This window comes from Capricornis sumatraensis, chromosome 19 (assembly GCF_032405125.1).
Source record: "Capricornis sumatraensis isolate serow.1 chromosome 19, serow.2, whole genome shotgun sequence".
NCBI classification, from domain to species: domain Eukaryota; kingdom Metazoa; phylum Chordata; class Mammalia; order Artiodactyla; family Bovidae; genus Capricornis; species Capricornis sumatraensis.
The window spans coordinates 54,841,375-54,859,105 of NC_091087.1; the positions used below are offsets into that span (position 1 = coordinate 54,841,375).

The 17,731-nt window shown below is 36.8% G+C and overlaps 1 protein-coding gene across 1 annotated transcript in view; it reads left to right on the forward strand.

The window, feature by feature from the left end:
* Positions 1–17,434, forward strand: part of MIPOL1 (mirror-image polydactyly 1) — a 295,160-nt gene extending 277,726 nt beyond the window's left edge. The window contains exon 12 of the mRNA XM_068991389.1: positions 17,306–17,434. Within this exon, the coding sequence (XP_068847490.1) occupies positions 17,306–17,372 (67 nt within the window). The 3' untranslated portion in view covers positions 17,373–17,434. The remainder of the gene's footprint in view (positions 1–17,305) is intronic.
* Positions 17,435–17,731: the final 297 nt, after the last annotated feature.

Consider the following 17,731-nt stretch of genomic DNA (forward strand, 5'->3'; position numbering starts at 1 on the left):
CTGTTTAGGTTTGCCATAGCTTTCGTTCCAAGGAGCAAGTGTCTTTTAATTTCATGGCCACGGTCTGCAGTCCAAAAAAATACTTCTACTTTTTCCCCTTCTGTTTGCCTTGATGTGATGGGACCAGATGACATGGTCTTCGTTTTTTGAATGTTGAATTTCAAGCCAGCTTTTTCATTCTCCTCTTTCACCCTCATCAAAAGGCTCTTTAGTTCCTTTACACTTTTTACCATTAGAGTGGTATCATCTGCATATCTGAGGTTGTTGATATTTCTTCCAGCAATCTTGATTCTAACTTGTGATTCATCCAGTCTGGCATTTCACATGGTGTACTCTGCATATAAGTCACTAACTTGCCACCAGTGACTAATCTAGATACTGAGAATAAAGTTCATTCATCCTTAATGTTAACACTTTAACACATAAAAGAAAGATACGTGCAATTTAATTTTGTCTTCTCTGGTGCTTGAAAGTATTAGCTGTGAAGTGAATGGATATTAAAGAATAGTAATTATATTTACAAATGGCATATAAAAATCAAAAATCAGGAAGAAATGAAACTTATAAATGCTCTCTTTGAAGGCGTTCAGAATTCCTTATCCATAAATTACCCAAAAAATGTGTATATGGTTGGGATAGACACTCTTTTGAGATAGATGAAAATATAAACCTCTTTTATTCTTTTATATATGTATTAGTATAAATCTTTATAAACATTTTCCTTTAATATGTTCTCGTGGCAACTGTAAGTAAATAGTGTATGTTTTATGACCAGTATGCATCGTAAACTTTTCAGAGAAATCTTCTTTTTCGTGATTATATTGCTTAGTTCAATTTTGATATTTTAGAAAGATTGATTTTTCTCATTCATATTAAAATTAGACTGTATATAAAATATCTAAGTATTGTAACATACGATTTTAAACTGACAGAAGCAGTGACTGTCTAGCTATCTAATGATATCATGAATTAGATTTACTTCAAACTTTTATTTGCTGTATCCTTATCTTGAAACCAAGGATGAATTTCTTCATGGGGGGGAAAAAAAAACTTTTAGGGGAATATAATTGAAGTTTTTAAAACAGTACTGAAAAGAAAATGACTTATCCTTAATTTTTAACAAAAAACACTCTAAAAATAGTGAAACTATTATATTTTAAATAGAAGAGTGATGTAATCAGTAGTCTTTCATCTAAAAGAAATAAAGGTCTTCTGTGTGCCTTCCCCTTCATGGATCATGGCCTTGTCATGGTGAAGGCCCTTATGTAACAATGAATCTGTGAGCCATGCTGTGCAAGGACACCCAAGACAGATGGATCATAGTAAAGAGCTCTGACTAAATGTGGTCTGCTGGAGAAGAAAATGGCAACCCACTTCAATATTCTTGCCTGGAAAACCCCATGAACAGGATATAAAGGCAAAAAGATATTACATCAGAAGATGAGCCCCCCAGGATGGAAGGTGTCCAATATGCTTCTGGGGAAGAGTGGGGAGGGTAGTTACTAATAACTCCACGAAGAATGTAGCATTTGGACCAAAGCAGGAACGACGCTCAGATGTGAATGTGTCTGGTGGTGAAAGTAAAGTCCGATGCTGTAAAAAAAATATTGCATAGGAACCTGGAATGTTCAGCCCATGAATCAAGGTAAATTGGACATAGTCAAGCAGGAGATGGCAATAGTTTCATTTTAGGGATCAGTGAACTAAAGTGGATAGGCATGGGTGAATTTAATTCATATGACCACAATACCTATTATTTCAGGCAAGAATCCCTTAGAAGAAATGGAGACACCTTCATAGTCAACCAAAACTGTCCAAAATACAGTACCTGCATGCAGTCTCAAAAACAACAGCATGATCTTGGTTTCGTTTCCAAGACAAACCATTCAACATCATAGTAATCCAAGTCTGTGCCCCAACCACTGATGCCAAAGAAGCTTAAGTTCACCAATTCTAGGAAGACCTACAACACCTAGACCTAACACCAAAAGAAGACGTCCTTTGCATCATAGGGAATTGGAATGCAAAAGTAGGAAGTCAAGAGATACCCGGAATAATAGGCAGTTTGGCCTTGGAGTGCAAAATAAAGCAGGGCAAAGGCTAACAGAACACATTTAATAGTGTTATAGCAAACACCCTTTTCCAGCAATACAAGAGATGACTGTACACATGGACATCACCAGATGGTGAGTACCGAAACCAGATTGATATGTACTTTGCAGCTGAAATGGAGAAACTGTATATAGTCAAACAATACCAGGAGTTGACTGTGGCTAAGATCAGGAGCTCCTTATTGCAAAATTCAAGCTTAAATTGAAGAAAGTAGGGAAAACCACTATTCAGGTATGACCTAAATCACACCCCTATTACTATACAGTAGAAGTGACAAGTGGCTTCAAGGGATTAGATCTGGTAGACAAAGTGCCTGAAGAACTATGAACGAAGGTTTGTAATATTGTACAGGAGGCAGTGACCAAAATCATCCCAAAGAAAAAGAAATGCACAAAGGCAAAATGGTTGTGTGAGGAGGCTTTACACATACTTGAGGAAAGAAGAAAAGCAAAAAGCAAGGGAGAAAGGGAAAGACATACCCAACCGAATGCAGAGTTCCAGAGAATAGCACAGATATAAGAAGGCTATCTTAAATGAACAATGTAAAGAAATAGAGGAAAACAATAGAATGGAGAAGACTAGAGATCTCTTCAGGAGAATTAGAGATATCAACGGAGCATTTCATGCGAGATGGGCATGATAAATGACAAATGATAAGGACGTAACAGAAGAAGAGACTAGAAAGAGGTGGCAAGAATTCACAGAAGAGCTATACAAAAAAGGTCCTAATGACCCAGATAATCACAATAGTGTAATCACTCACCTATAGCTGGACGTCCTGGAGTGTGAAGTCAAGTGGGGCTTAGATAGCATTACTATGAACAAAGCTAATAGAGGTGATCAAAGTCCAACTGAACTATTTCAAATCCTAAAAGATGATGCTGTTAAAGCTCTGCACTCAATGTGTCAGAAAATTTGGAAAATGCAGCAATAGCCACAGGACTGGAAAAGGTCAGTTTTCATTCCAGTCCCAAAGAAAGGCAGTGCCAAAGAATGTCCAAACTACCATACAGTTGCATTCATTTCACATGCTAGCAAGATTATGCTCAAAATCCTTCAAGCTGGTCTTCAGAAGTATGTAAACCAAAAACTTCTAGATATACAAGCTGAGTTTCGAAAAGGCAAAGGGACCAGAGATCCAAATTGCCAACATTCGCTGGATCTTGGAGAAAGCAAAGGAGTTCCAGAAAAAAAACATCTGCTTCATGTGAAATGCTGGGCTGGTTGAAGCTCAAGCTGGAGTCAAGACTGCTGGGAGAAATATCAGTAACCTCGTATATGCAGATGACACCACCCTAATGGCAGAAAGTGAAGAGGAACTAAAGTACCTCTTGATGAAGGTGAAAGAAGAGAGTGAAAAGGCTGGCTTAAAATTCAACATGCAAAAAACTAAGATCATGGCATCTGGTTCCATCACTAGGACTATCCTAGAAGCTGTCGAGCAGGGACAAAACACAAGAATCGGAAAAGGAACTGGCCGAAGTTTGTTTTCTTTTTAAAAATACCACTAACGTATCCCTTTTTCAATTTTTCTAAATCAAGAGTTTTTAATGGAATAGTTAAAAATGTTTTACCTTATTTTCAGTTTGTTTCCCTACATTGTCATGTACCTGCTTGTTTTTGACTCTGATGCTTCTGACATAGAAGGTGCATAGAAGGTGCATCTGTAGCAATTTTATCCCTTTGTATGCTTCATTTTTTTCTCCTTATAAGTTATGAAATCAAAAAGAAGAGCTGGAATTGCTGGGTTTGGGAATTAATAATTTATTCTTATCACATTGACAAAATTCCTCCTGATACAAAAAGCATAATCTTGGTTCTAAGAGTGAAATTTCATTTAACATCTGTCCCACCAAGTCCCCAAACTCCCTACATTCTTTTCAAACAACTATTTTATCATTCAGTATGCTTCTGCCGAGACCCTTAACATATGCATGTGTGTATAATATTTATTCACAAACAAATAAATAATGTCCTGTTGATTTTTGAGAGCCTATTCTGCTAGTTACAAGAATACATTTATGAACAAAACACATAGTGTCCCAGCCTTCATGGAGCTTCATGAGGTTGTTACTGGCGTTGAGTTTTCTAGGGAATCTTACATATGGTTTAAATATCCTTTGATAGACAGTTAAAGAGCCCAATAAAATTGTCACTTGATCTTAATTCATTCTATTATCTCAATCACTTTATTATGTTAAGTTAGAGGCTTAAGCAAAATAGCTCCATTATCTTCAGTAAGTACTTTCCTAATAGTATCATCCACTGCACTAGCACTGCCTTGGACAGTTGGAATCCAGCAGACTATCTAGACATCTAACTTAACAACAAAGACTTAATTAAGCCCTGGATAAAATTATGCCAAAATTATCCATTTAAAATCTAAAAGTTGAAGCAGAAGTACCTTAGAGATCCTGTAAAGAAGGAAATATAGCTTTAATCCTTCTCCGTTTTAATTTTTAGGTGGGATGAAATAAAAATAAGGCCAAGCTTTATGTATTTTGGTTGTTGTTTTTCCAACTTTTATGTTTATTAGTCATCTAAACTGATGCTAATTGATATAACGATTGTTTAGTGAAACTAATTTTTCAAGGTTACATACATAGAAAATAGCAAATGTTAGTCTGTGTTTAAAATATAGGTAACTTTTCATTGCCCTGTCTACCCTGATAAAAAATCTGCCTGCAATGCAGGAGACCCCGGTTTGATTTCTGGGTCGGGAAGATCCGCTGGAGAAGGGATAGGCTACCCACTCTAGTATTCTTGGGCTTCCCTTGTGGCTCAGCTGGTGAAGAATCCACCTGCAGTGTGAGAGACCTGGGTTCAATCCCTGGGTTGGGAAGATCCCCTTGAGAAGGGAAAGGCTACCCACTCCAGTATTCTGGCCTGGAGAATTCCTTGGACTGTATAGTCTATGGGGTTGCAGAGTCAGACACAACTGAGCGACTTTCACTTTCACTTCACTTCACTTTTCACTTCACCTTATATATTAATGACATTGAATAAGAAATGTCATATATCTAATCTAAGCACTATTGAATATACATGTACTAAGTTTTTTCTATGCTCTGTTTTATCTCAAAGATAAATCCAAGTTTATTATTTAGTTTCAAGGTGAAAAACAGTTTCTTACTGTTAATGTACACCTAAAAGTGGAGCTAAATAAAGTACTGAAAATTAAATGACCCAAAATTGTGGTGTCTAAGAACATCTTATTCCTACTTTCTCATTATCTTCTTGTTAATACACCTCTTGTTCAGAATGCTTATAATCTTAGAACTATTTGCAAAAGGTATAGCCTGAACTCCTTATATCATGACATAGCTGAAAATTCCTTTTATGGAACATCTTTACAGAGGATTTTGTATTTTTAAAAAAAAAAAAAACTTGATACAACACACAACTACGGTAGACACATTAAAAACTCTTTTGAAGACAACTGTTTAGAAGGTGCCATTCACAAAATAAATACTCAAGTATTTATGAATAACTGAACGATCAGTTCAGTTCAGTTCAGTCGCTCAGTCGTGTCCCACTCTTTGCGACCCCATGAATTGCAGCACGCCAGGCCTCCCTGTCCATCACCAACTCCTGGAGTTCACTCAGACTCACGTCCATCGAGTCAGTGATGCCGTCCAGCCATCTCATCCTCCGTCATCCCCTTCTCCTCCTGCCCCCAATCCCTCCCAGCATCAGAGTCTTTTTCAATGAGTCAACTCTTTACATGAGGTGGCCAAAGTACTGGAGTTTCAGCTTTGCATCATTCCTTCCAAAGAAATCCCAGGGCTGATCTCCTTCAGAATGGACTGGTTGGATCTCCTTGCAGTCCAAGGGACTCTCAAGAGTCTTCTCCAACACCACAGTTCAAAAGCATCAATTCTTCGGCGCTCAGCCTTCTTCACAGTCCAACTCTCACATACATACATGACCACAGGAAAAACCAGACCCTTGACTAGACGGACCTTAGTCGGCAAAGTAATGTCTCTGATTTTGGATATGCTGTCTAGGTTGGTCATAACTTTTCTTCCAAGGAGTAAGCATCTTTTAATTTCACGGCTGCAATCACCATCTGCAGTGATTTTGGAGCCCAAAAAATAAATGAATAAATAAAAATGAATGATAGTACTTGATATAATGACATATCTGAAGAGCTAAATTAATCTATCCATATTATTTCCTTGTATTATTTATTCTAAAAGCAAAATATTTTTACACAGCAAATAGATTTGGAGGAAAGAATTGAATTAGATTTGATTAAATTGAAAGTTATGGTAGAAATCAGCAAATTAATAAATGGTTAGTAACATCTTTTAAAACTAAATATTGATTGCATATACCAAACTTTTTATTTTACTTTTCTTTTTTAAATAAATGTAGATCCAGCAAAATATACCCAGTTGACAACAGATAGAAACAACCTTATCTGACAGAGATGATAGTCACACCCTTGGTGTTGTTTAAGAGATACTGCAAGTTCCAAAACGTATCTTTTGTAACACCTGTCAAGTGATACCTGAAATTCCTCCATTGGAGATTCAGATTGAGGTTAAAGCTTTGTTTTATTGTAAAATGTAGTTACACTTGGTAGCCTTTTTTTTTTTTCAATCACATAACATTTAGGATCAATACGGCCACAATTTTTTTTGCAGTTGCTCTGGTCGAAGGTAAAATCTATTCCCCCACCCTTTGAATCTAGGGTGGCCTGTGACTCCCTTTGACCCAATAAAATAAGCCAAATGATGCTGTACAACTTCTGAACAAGGCCTCAATCACCCTTGTTCCCAGCTCTTGGTAACTCATGCTCACCATGAGTTGACCATGGGTTGGTCTCCTTGGGCGTGAGATCCTTAAGAGGCAAATCCTAGCCAGAAGTCAACACCAACTGTCAGGCAAGTGAACATCCAGCTGCAGCAAGCCCACGTTAGCATGATTAAGTAAAATAGCTGCTGTTTTAAGCCACCAAGTTTTGGGTGGTTTAGTAGAAGTAGTACTGTTAGTCACTTAGTCGTGTCTGACTCTTTGCAACCCTGTGGACTGTAGCATGCCAGGCTCCTGTGTCCGTGGCATTCTCCAGGCAAGAATACTGGAGTGGGTAGCCTTTCCCTTCTCCAGGGGATCTTCCCAACCCAGGGATCGAACCCAGGTCTCCTCCCCTGCAGGCAGATTATTTATCATCTGAGCTATAGGAAAGCCCTGGGTGGTTTATTAGGTAGCAATAAATAACCGATACAAAAATATTAGTTGTCCATGTCCAGAATAGAATAGACTTGACTTGGCTTGGATTGGTGGGCAAAACAGGTCAGCGTAGAGTCATTTGCACTAAAACTCTGTGTAAGCCAGTAGTGAAATATGGCAGCATTCAAATACAAGTGAATTCCAGATCGAGAGAAATATCAATCCCACTTTCCTTTCTAATTGATTAACCTGAATTATTAGATCAGACTCAATATTTTTAAAAACCTAGACATGCTGAAGAACCTGCACAAAGAATAATCAATATGGTGATAGTCTATTAACTCTAATATGCAAAACCATTTACAGCTGAAAATATTAACCTTGAAAAAAATAGCCTAGTAAGGACATGGCGGTTCTTTTAACATTTTGACACCACTTCATATAGGAAATCAGATAGGGTAATGATGTGAAGGATAGATCTAGGCAGATGTGTGGAAGATCCAAGGAGACTTATTTCCTAGTAATATAAGAAATAATTTTAACCATGTTACTATTATTCAGTTTCCCATTCTCACCATTTTCTACTAGTTGTTTCCACTTCCTTCACCATGACTTTTTTTCCCCTTTCTTCCTGTATTTATTTTTTATCTTTATTTTTTAATTTATTTATTTTAATTGGAGGCTAATTATTTTACAATATTGTATTTGTTTTTGCCATACACTGACATGAATCAGTCATGGGTGTACATGTGTTCCCCATCCTGAACCTCCTTCCCACCTCCCTCCCCATCCCATCCCTCAGGGTCATCCCAGGGCACCAGTCCTGAGCACCCTGTCTCATGCATCGAACCTGGACTGGCAATCTATTTCACATATGATAATATACATGTTGCAGTGCTGTTCTCTCAAATCATCCCACCATCGCCTTCTCCCACAGAATCCAAAAGTCTGTTCTTTACATCTGTGTCTCTTTTGCTGTCTCACATATAGGGTCATCGTTACCATCTTTCTAAATTCCATATATGTGTGTTAATATACTATATTGGTGTTTTTTTTTTCTGACTTACTTGCATCTGTATAATAGGCTCCAGTTTCATCCACCTCATTAGAACTGATTCAAATGCATTCTTTTTAATAGCTGAGTAATATTCCATTGTGTTTTTGTACCATAGCTTTCTTATCCATTCGTCTGCTGATGGACATCCAGGTTGCATCCATGTCCTAGCTATCATAAACAGTGCTGTGATGAACACTGGGGTACACATGTCTTTCAGTTCTGGTTTCCTCAGTGTGTATGTCCAGCAGTGGGATTGCTGGGACATATGGCAGTTCTAGTTCCAGTTTTTTAAGGAATCTCCACACTGTTCTCCATAGTGGCTGTACTAGCTTGCATTCCCACCAACAGTATAAGAGTGTTCCCTTTTCTCCACACCCTCTCTAGCATTTATTGTTTGTAGACTTTTGGATCACAGCCATTCTGACTGGTGTGAGATGGTACCTCAATGTGGTTTTGATTTGCATTCCTCTGATAATGAGTGATGTTGAGCATCTTTTCATGTGTTTGTTGGTCATCTGTATGTCTTCTTTGGAGAAATGTCTGTTTAGTTATTTGGCCCATTTTTTGATTGGGTCGTTTATTTTTTAAATTGAGCAGCATGAGCTGCTTGTATATTTCTGAGATTAATTCTTTGTCAGTTGCTTTGTTTGCTATTATTTTCTCCCATTCTGAAGGCTGTCTTTTCACCTTACTTATAGTTTCCTTCATTGTGCAAAAGATTTTAAGCTTAATTAGGTCCCGTTTGTTTATTTTTGCTTCTATTTTCATTACTCTGGGAGGTGGGTCATAGAAGATCCTGCTGTGATTTTTATGTCAGAGAGTGTTTTGTCTGTGTTTTCCTCTAGGAGTTTTATAGTTTCTGGTCTTACATTTAGATCATTAATACATTTTGAGTTTGTTTTTGTGTATGGTGTTAGAAAGTGTTCTAGTTTCATTCTTTTACAAGTGGTTGTCCAGTTTTCCCAGCACCACTTGTTAAAGAGATTGTCTTTTCTCTATTGTATATTCTTGTCTCCTTTGTCAAAGATGAGGTGTCCATAGGTGCATGAATTTATCTCTGGGCTTTCTATTTTGTTCCATTGATCTATTTTTCTGTTTTTGTTCCAGTAGCGTACTGTCTTGATGACTGTGGCTTTGTAGTATAGTCTGAAGTCAGGCAGGTTGATTCCTCCAGTTCCATTCTTCTTTCTCAAGATTGCTTTGGCTATTCGAGGTTTTTTGTATTTCCATGCAAATTGTGAAATTATTTTTCCTAGTTCTCTGAAAAATACCTTTGGTAGCTTGATAGGGATTGCATTGAATCTATAGATTGCTTTGGATAGTATACTCATTTTCACTATATTGATTCTTCCAATCCATGAACATGGTATATTTCTCCATCTATTTGTGTCATCTTTGATTTCTTTCATCAGTGTTTAATAGTTTTCTATATATAGGTCTTTTGTTTCTTTAGGTAGATTTATTCCTAAGTATTTTATTCTTTTTGTTGCAAAAGTGAATGGAATTGTTTCCTTAATTTCTCTTTCTGTTTTCTCATTATTAGTGTATAGGAATGCAACTTTACTATATTCATTGATTAGCTCTAGTAATTTTCTGGTGTTGTCTTTAGGGTTTTTTATGTAGAGGATCATGTCATCTGCAAACAGTGAGAGTTTTACTTCTTTTCCAGTCTGGATTCCTTTTATTTCTTTTTCTTCTCTGATTGCTGTGGCTAAAACTTCCAAAACTATGTTGAATAGTAGTGGTAAGAGTGGGCACCCTTGTCTTGTTCCTGACTTTAGGGAAAGTGCTTTCAGTTTTTCACCACTGAGGTTAATGTGTGCTGTAGGTTTATCATATATGGCTTTTATTATGTTGAGGTATATTCCTTCTATGCCTGCTTTCTGGAGGGTTTTTATTATGGATGGGTTTTTAAATGGATGTTGAATTTTGTTGAAGGCTTTCTCTGCATCTGTTGAGATAATCATATGGTTTTTATCTTTCAGTTTATTAATGTGCTCACCATGACTTTTCACCCCACTCTCCCATCTACTTCTGCATTCACCTTTTCATTTAGAATTTCTTTTTCTATTCTGTTTCATATGTGAATAACCTTTCTTTTCTCTTCTCCATTTTATTCTCTCTTTTATTGATCTTCCTTTATTTCTTACACATACCTTTATGCACATATGTGTGTTCATATTTATATGTTGTATCTTTGCAGATTTATAAATGTGTGTATATATAAATATATATATATACATGTATTTTTTATGCATCTGTGTATATTTTAATCTGTATCTTTCAGTTACATAGTGTGCCTGAGACTGAGAAAGAACTTTTTGTTTCATTGTTTACAATTTATGCCTGGGAGGGTGGGTTTTGTTGTTCAGTCATCGAGTTGTGTCCAACTCTTTGCAACCCCACAGACTGTAGCCCACCAGGCTCCTCTGTCCTCAGGATTTCCCAGGCTAGAATACTGGAGCGGGTTGCCATTTCCTACTCCAGGGATCTTCCTGACCCAGGGATCAAACCCACATGTCTTGTGCCTCCTGTCATTGGCAGGAGGATTCTTTATCACTGCACCACTTCAGAAGCCCTACTACATTGCATCTTTCCATAACTTCTGTACTGAATGTTTCATACATACGTTCTACCTGAAACTTGAATTTACCAAAGACGCTTCTTTCCTTGTAGCCCACTAGACACCAGTCTTTTCCCCATACCCTGTAGACTAGAAAGAAGAGTTCTCTGGTTCCCTGTTGCTATTTGCATACCTTCTGCATCCACATGAAAACCCTCCCTTCTTTGTGATTTATATCATCCAACTTTGTTATCACTATGTCTCTCTCCTCTCCAGTGATATCTACTGATCTCTGTAAATGTGAGATCAGTGAGGTTCCTTTAATGTGCATTTCAAGTACCTGGTTCAGTGTCTTCCTCTCCACCCTAACCTCTGCATTCATGCTAAGAAACTTCAATATCAGTGGCCCATCAATCCCACTAGCATTGCTTTTACATGTCCAATATCACCTCCCTTTCTTGTCCTATTAAACCTTTACTATTTCCTGCCCCCTTCCCAGCCTTCTTCTTTACCCTGTGCTCTCAGTAGAGAACTCTGCCTCTTACTCAGTGGGGAAAATTGAGTCTAGCAATGATGAGTTATGTCAGTTAAATGCCTCCACCTGTACAGAGTTATCCACAGCTCTATTCCCCCAACCTCTATACCCTCTAATCTCCAAGGAAAAGTTTTCCAGTCATATTTTTAGTGATAATGCTGCAAGTTGTGCTTAAATGATTCCATTCTCTGAGACCCTCCTTAAAATATATTGTCTTCCTCCCTTTTACTTAAGCTTCTTCCCGTAGTCTTCTCTTCTATCGTCCATAAACATATTCACATGCCACCCATTTCTTTAAGGACTTCCTCAGCCATACATTTTCCTGCAACTATAATCCTCTTTAGTTTCTACCCAAGATCTTATATTTTCTAACCAAGCCTATACTTCATCTTCACTTTTTCACATTATCCTACTTCTATCATGCTATTAAAGCTGCACAGAGAAGGTTGTAATTTCCTAATGTTCATTTGTCACTTTCATCTTATTTAAGTATTTAACCCTGTAGATCACTCTCTTCTTGAAATTCTCTTCTCTGCTTTCTGTGATAGCACGTACTCTTGGTTTGTCTTTTGCTTCCCTGACTGTTTTCTCAAATTCTTTTGTCAGTCCTTTTCCTTTGTTTGTTTTCACTTTGGTTCTATCTTCTTCCCACCACCCCCCACCTCCTCCTCCTTTCTTACGTTTCTCTTAGCATTCCCATCCACTCCTGTGCCTTTAGTTACCACCTAGGGCAAGACCTAGTCATGATCAACCACTCCAGTCTCATTTCCCAACATCCTCCATGATCCTGAGAAACCTGTGAAACCATCCTACTGATAGGCTTGACACACATCATGCTTTTCATACCTCAGTGCCTGTGCACACATTATTTCCTTTGTCTGAAATTCCCATCCTACCCCCTCTCCATGCCCACCCTTCTTATCTTTCAAAACCTAACTCAGGCATCATCAGAAAGACTTTACAGGCCCTTCTTTTTCCCTGCTCAAGCTAGGTTCTATGTAATACCCATGCTTACCCTTTTATTACAGCATTTACCAATAAGTGATTGAAGTTACCATATAAAGATGTTTCTCCACCTTACTGCTCCTATGATCAAGCCATGACCTAGTCTTTGAATAATCAATGCCTCGAATAGTAACTAGTTCATAGGAATTACTAAATAAATATTGGTTGATTAAACTTAAATCTGTGTCATAAGCTTTTTAGGTATGCAGTTTTGTGACCATAAGTACATTCACATTGCTGTGCTCCTAAGAAGTTATCTGGGCTCCCTACCTGTAGGCCAACTTACCTGCATCTCATCTCTATATTCTTGCCAGGGGGAATCTTCCTAAAATGTAAATGATGTTACTAGATGAGGTAAACCCTTTTATTGCTTCCTACTGTCTACATTAATGGTTTTATCACAATCTTTTCATAGATCCAAGCTGCAGTGAGAAAAAAAAAATCAATGAACCAAGGTTTTCTAAATTTTTTGAACTTAAAAATTGGTTGAGTTAATGAATGGCAACAGTAATCAGAATAAGAAATACTGAAATATGCATGGGAGGTAAAATAAGCTTTATTTTAGATATGCTCACTGTCATATACCCGTGAAATAAGCAAGAGGAGCTATCTTGAAGGCAGTTGGATATATGAGGGTGAAACTCAAAGAGTTTGGGGATGATACCCAATGTACCATATGCATTTAAGTGAAATCAGGGGAACACATCTCTTAGGAAAACATAAAAAGTGTTTAAAGGTGATAAAACAACATTTAAGAACTAGCATAGAAAGAACAGCCATAATAGTAAAAGAAAAAACTACATTTAAATCTCTTTCTTGTCCCGCTGCCATGGTTTAAAGAGGGCAAGACCTTTGATACTAATGGACAACCCAAAGCATTTTTAGTGGCTTTGCTGTCTTCTCTACTGGAAGGATGATTTTTATCCATCTCTCTTGAATTTCTCTGGTTCTTTCTCCTTGGGAAAAAAAAATAATAATTAAGAAGCCAGATATGTTGGATGAGATAATTTCGTTGCCTAAATAGTAGAAATGGAATTTTTTTCTAAAAAGAATGTTCTCCTGCTAATAAGAATTCTACTCTCACCTTGATAGATAAAACAAAAATTTCTCTCAAAAATGAAATCTAAAAAAAAATTTTTATGGAATCTATAGCTTGTTTATCTATAGTGAGATTTTTGCTTCACTACAATTCAAGTGAAGATGAGGAATTTGTTCTATTTTCAGTCCTTTCTCTCACTTTGCAAAAAAATTATCTAGTCAGTAAGAGTAGTCCAAGGCCATAAAAAATCAAAACTAAACCTTAAAAGTTACAGTATTTTTGGAAGCAGTGGAGCACATCATCAGAGAGATCAGGGATGTGGTAATTACACCTTGCAGCGTACGCCAGCTTCAGAACTCAATAGCAGTGCAACTCTGGTCAGATTACCTTCTATATGCTTTGGTTTGTCATCTAATGATAGTATCTACTCCATGGAGTTGTAATGAAAATTAAATATGTGCATAAAGTACTTCTCAGAATACTGACACATAGTCAGTATTCATTAAGTATTTCTTGCCTTTTAAAATGTATCAAGATATTCGTGAAGAGTGAAAAATGAGAGTAAACCAACTCAGAAAATTGGTGAATAACTTATGATCATCTACTTGATGGAAAGCTATGTATTTCATTGTAGTATGTACATATTATATAGACATAAAGAAAATATAAAAGTGGTGTTATTTGAAAAAGCTAGAATTTCTATCTAAAATATAGCTGTAAATGTATTTTTCAAGTTCACAAAACATTTGTGTTATAGCAAATAAACTGTCTTATTTCCTAATTATATACAGCGTTATCAGTTTACTTTCCTATAATTGTTACTAAACTAGCAGATCAAATATACCAGTAAAAAAAAAAAAAAACCAGTAAATGCTTACCAATTTGACTTAAGTAATAACTTGAGGAAACAGTTTAATGTACTTATTAAGACAAACAATACATTAACGTATAATCTAAAATCTGTAGCTTTCTATTAGCCCAAGCTCTAGTGGAAGTAACTTTGAAATAAGAACAAGGAAACCAGGCCCACATTTGTTACTGTCTTATCTTAGGACCTTGTACAAGGGTTTCCTTGTCTGGGCTTCTGTTTCTTCATTTAGAAGAGAGAAATTCTAATCCTAGAATTCTAATCTAACTCTTTTCCTATTTCATGAATTTTGTGAGAAGCTATCATTGAGCAACATGTAAAGCAATTGGAGCCTATTTTATTAAACTATGTAATTTTTTTAAGGATATTATTGATTAGGACAGTAAAGAATAACCTGCAGGCAGATCCTGCAAGGTGGTTCAGCAGACAAACACACCTACCTTCCTGTCAGCACAGTCCGTGTTTGACAAGGTATAGTCCATTCCTTACAGGAAGGAATAGATGCTTCATTGTGTTTCAAAAGTCAGTAAGCTTTTACAAAACGATGTAATTGACATATTTCTCATTTCTGAGATCAAATTTTCATAAATCATTCAACCTGGATAAACTGAGAATGTGGTTGATCTAGTAGTTGTTGAAATATAGTAAAGACATTGCAAAACATGATATTTAAGTATTTCCTCCTAACCTCTTACCATCACAAGATGTAAGAGTTCTAAGTGGAAAGATATCCTAATGTATGAAGAAACTAAAGTAAGATGAGTCCATCTGTAAAGAAAAAAAACAAAAGAAGCACAACACAGACTCATCTCAGTAATTTAGCATTCCATTGATTCAGAATTCATACTGACAATAACTATGCAAAGTAGAGCTTACTTTTACATTATGAGGAAGTTTTTTTAATAATAGAGCAAATGATATTGTGGGAGAGAGATATAGTTAACTAACCTGAAACTACTATTTTCTAATTTTCGGGACTTCCTTGGTGGTCCACTGGTTGAGAATCTGCCTTCCAATGCAGGGGATGTGGGTTCAATCCCTAGTCAGGGAACCAAGATCCCATGTGCCACAGAGAAACTAACCCTGCATGCCACAACTAAAGAGCTTGCATGCTGCAGCCGCTGAAACCATACTCTCTAGAGCCCATGCTTCACAGCAGGAGAAGCCCCTGCATGGCAACTGGAGGAACCTGCACACAGCAATAAAGACCCAGTGCAGCCAAAAATATGTGCATTGTGTTAACTTTTTACCGTCTATGCTGAGAAATTCTATTAATGGCATATCAAGGTTTCTGCTGGCTTCTACAAGGTCTTTAGTTGTTAACCGTTAATTCGGGTTATTAGCATATTTTACAATGCAGTTAAAATTTCACAGTGACATTTTTCTTCCCTTTCCTCCACAGTTAACCTTAGTAAAACTTTGTCTTAAAGAATCTATGCGATCCTAGGAATCATACTCTTCAGAGAGTTATAACAGAGCACTGGTTCTTATCACTAGGGAAAGTCCAACTAATACAGAGTCATCTGTAAATACAGTGAATTGTCTAGTAAATCTTCTAGTTCAAGTATTTGCATCACTAGCTTAAAGCTGTTTTAATGGATGCATAATACTTGTGTAAAATTTACATTAGAGAAATTTGTGGTAATAAATTTAAGCAAGATTTTTCTTTTTCACTGTGAGATCATAACTACATTTCTCAAAGCCAAGATTTTTTTATGCCCTGGGTTGTTTCATGTCCCTACTTTCTATTAACAGAACTCTTGATATATGCAGAGTCATCCATTTAACTTGAGCTGTTTTCAATGTGGCATGCAGCTGATGAGTCCATCTAAACCAGTGTGTATGACTCTAAGGATACCCTCATTCCTTTAGTGTCTGGCTCGGTGCTGTGTTTATTTGCAAAGGACCCTCATGCATGGATCCATATAAATGAGGCAAGCTGAAGCAGACTAGACTGTGTCGCTCACCAGTTTTTGAGGAGGGAGAATTGTGTATATGAAAGCTGCTGGGTATGAGCTTCCCTTACAGAGAAGATTTCTGTGTGTGTGACATCAAGCAAGATTTTTGGTTGAGGTTTTATGCTTACCATAAAGGAAATAGTGAGAAAAAGGCAATTGATGATCTAATTCCATCATCTTTTGAGAAGCAAAACCCTTGCTGATTCAATGAATGTCATCTCTCTCCCATAGAGAGTAGTCTAAGAACCCTACAGAATGACTTCTGAACTTTTGACTCCCATTTTCAGTTTAGTTGGTGAATTTTTAATCAACTGAAAAATCACTTATATTTGACTCAGAAGTATATAGAGTCAGTGCTAGCCTATTTATATTACTTAGGAATAGAAACTTTTAAAATGTAGGACAGAAAATCTGGTTTTATTAGCATCAAACCATTTTTATATATTTAAATTGTTTTGATGCCACTGAGACATCATTTTTCCAACCTAGCCACCTAATACCTGGCTTTAAAGAGAAGAAATGTAATGCATAACAATTATATACTATACCAGCATATCACTTATTAAGCTCAGTGACAGGTCTAAGAGTGATAGTATTTCTGTATTGAGAAATGTACTTCTTGGGTAAAAAATCAGTTTGAAACTGCTCAACATTAAATATGCCATCTTGTCATGACATAATAATTCATGACTTTGATGCAAGTAGGTAGATGTATTAAAACTAGTAGCTTGTGTTTTTCATGTAGCCTCTAAAACTGACGTAATCTGAAGATTGGGTTTAAGTGTGTGTTTTTGCTGTTTTTTTAACGTCAAATACTTGGCACTCTGCACCCGTGTCTCTCACTTACAGTCATGCCTTGTCTCTTCTCATGACGACCAGAAGTGCTTGGTCACAGGTAAATACTGTCCTTTTTCAGTCAAAACATCCCTGACAATAATTGCACTTTCTGTGTTCTTTATTTTTTCCCCTCCCACCCCACTGCCCTCAACTTAGGTTGGAAAGGCTGGTGGACGTCCTGAGGAAGAAGGTTGGAACAGGGACCATGAGGACAGTGATCTGAACTGAAAAAAAAAACCGACAGTCTGGGGAAGCAATCACATCTGGTGACCAGGCTGCTTCATTCAACACTGTGTAAACACTAAAGCCTTAACTTAGCAAACAGTTGTTAGAAGTGGGACACTCCAACCACATTCCAAGCTGAGATAAAATCAAATCACAAATGTTTAACCACTTTGCTGCTGACTTGAGTTATTTATCCAAATGTATTAACTACAGACTTTTACCAATGAATAGCTGTAAAGTTGCAGCTTATTTGTAATTATTTTATATCTCACTGTATTTAATATAAATATTTTTGCTGGAAGACCATTATAGAAACATAGTAAAGTTGGTCAGGATCATATCTTCACATATGGCCCT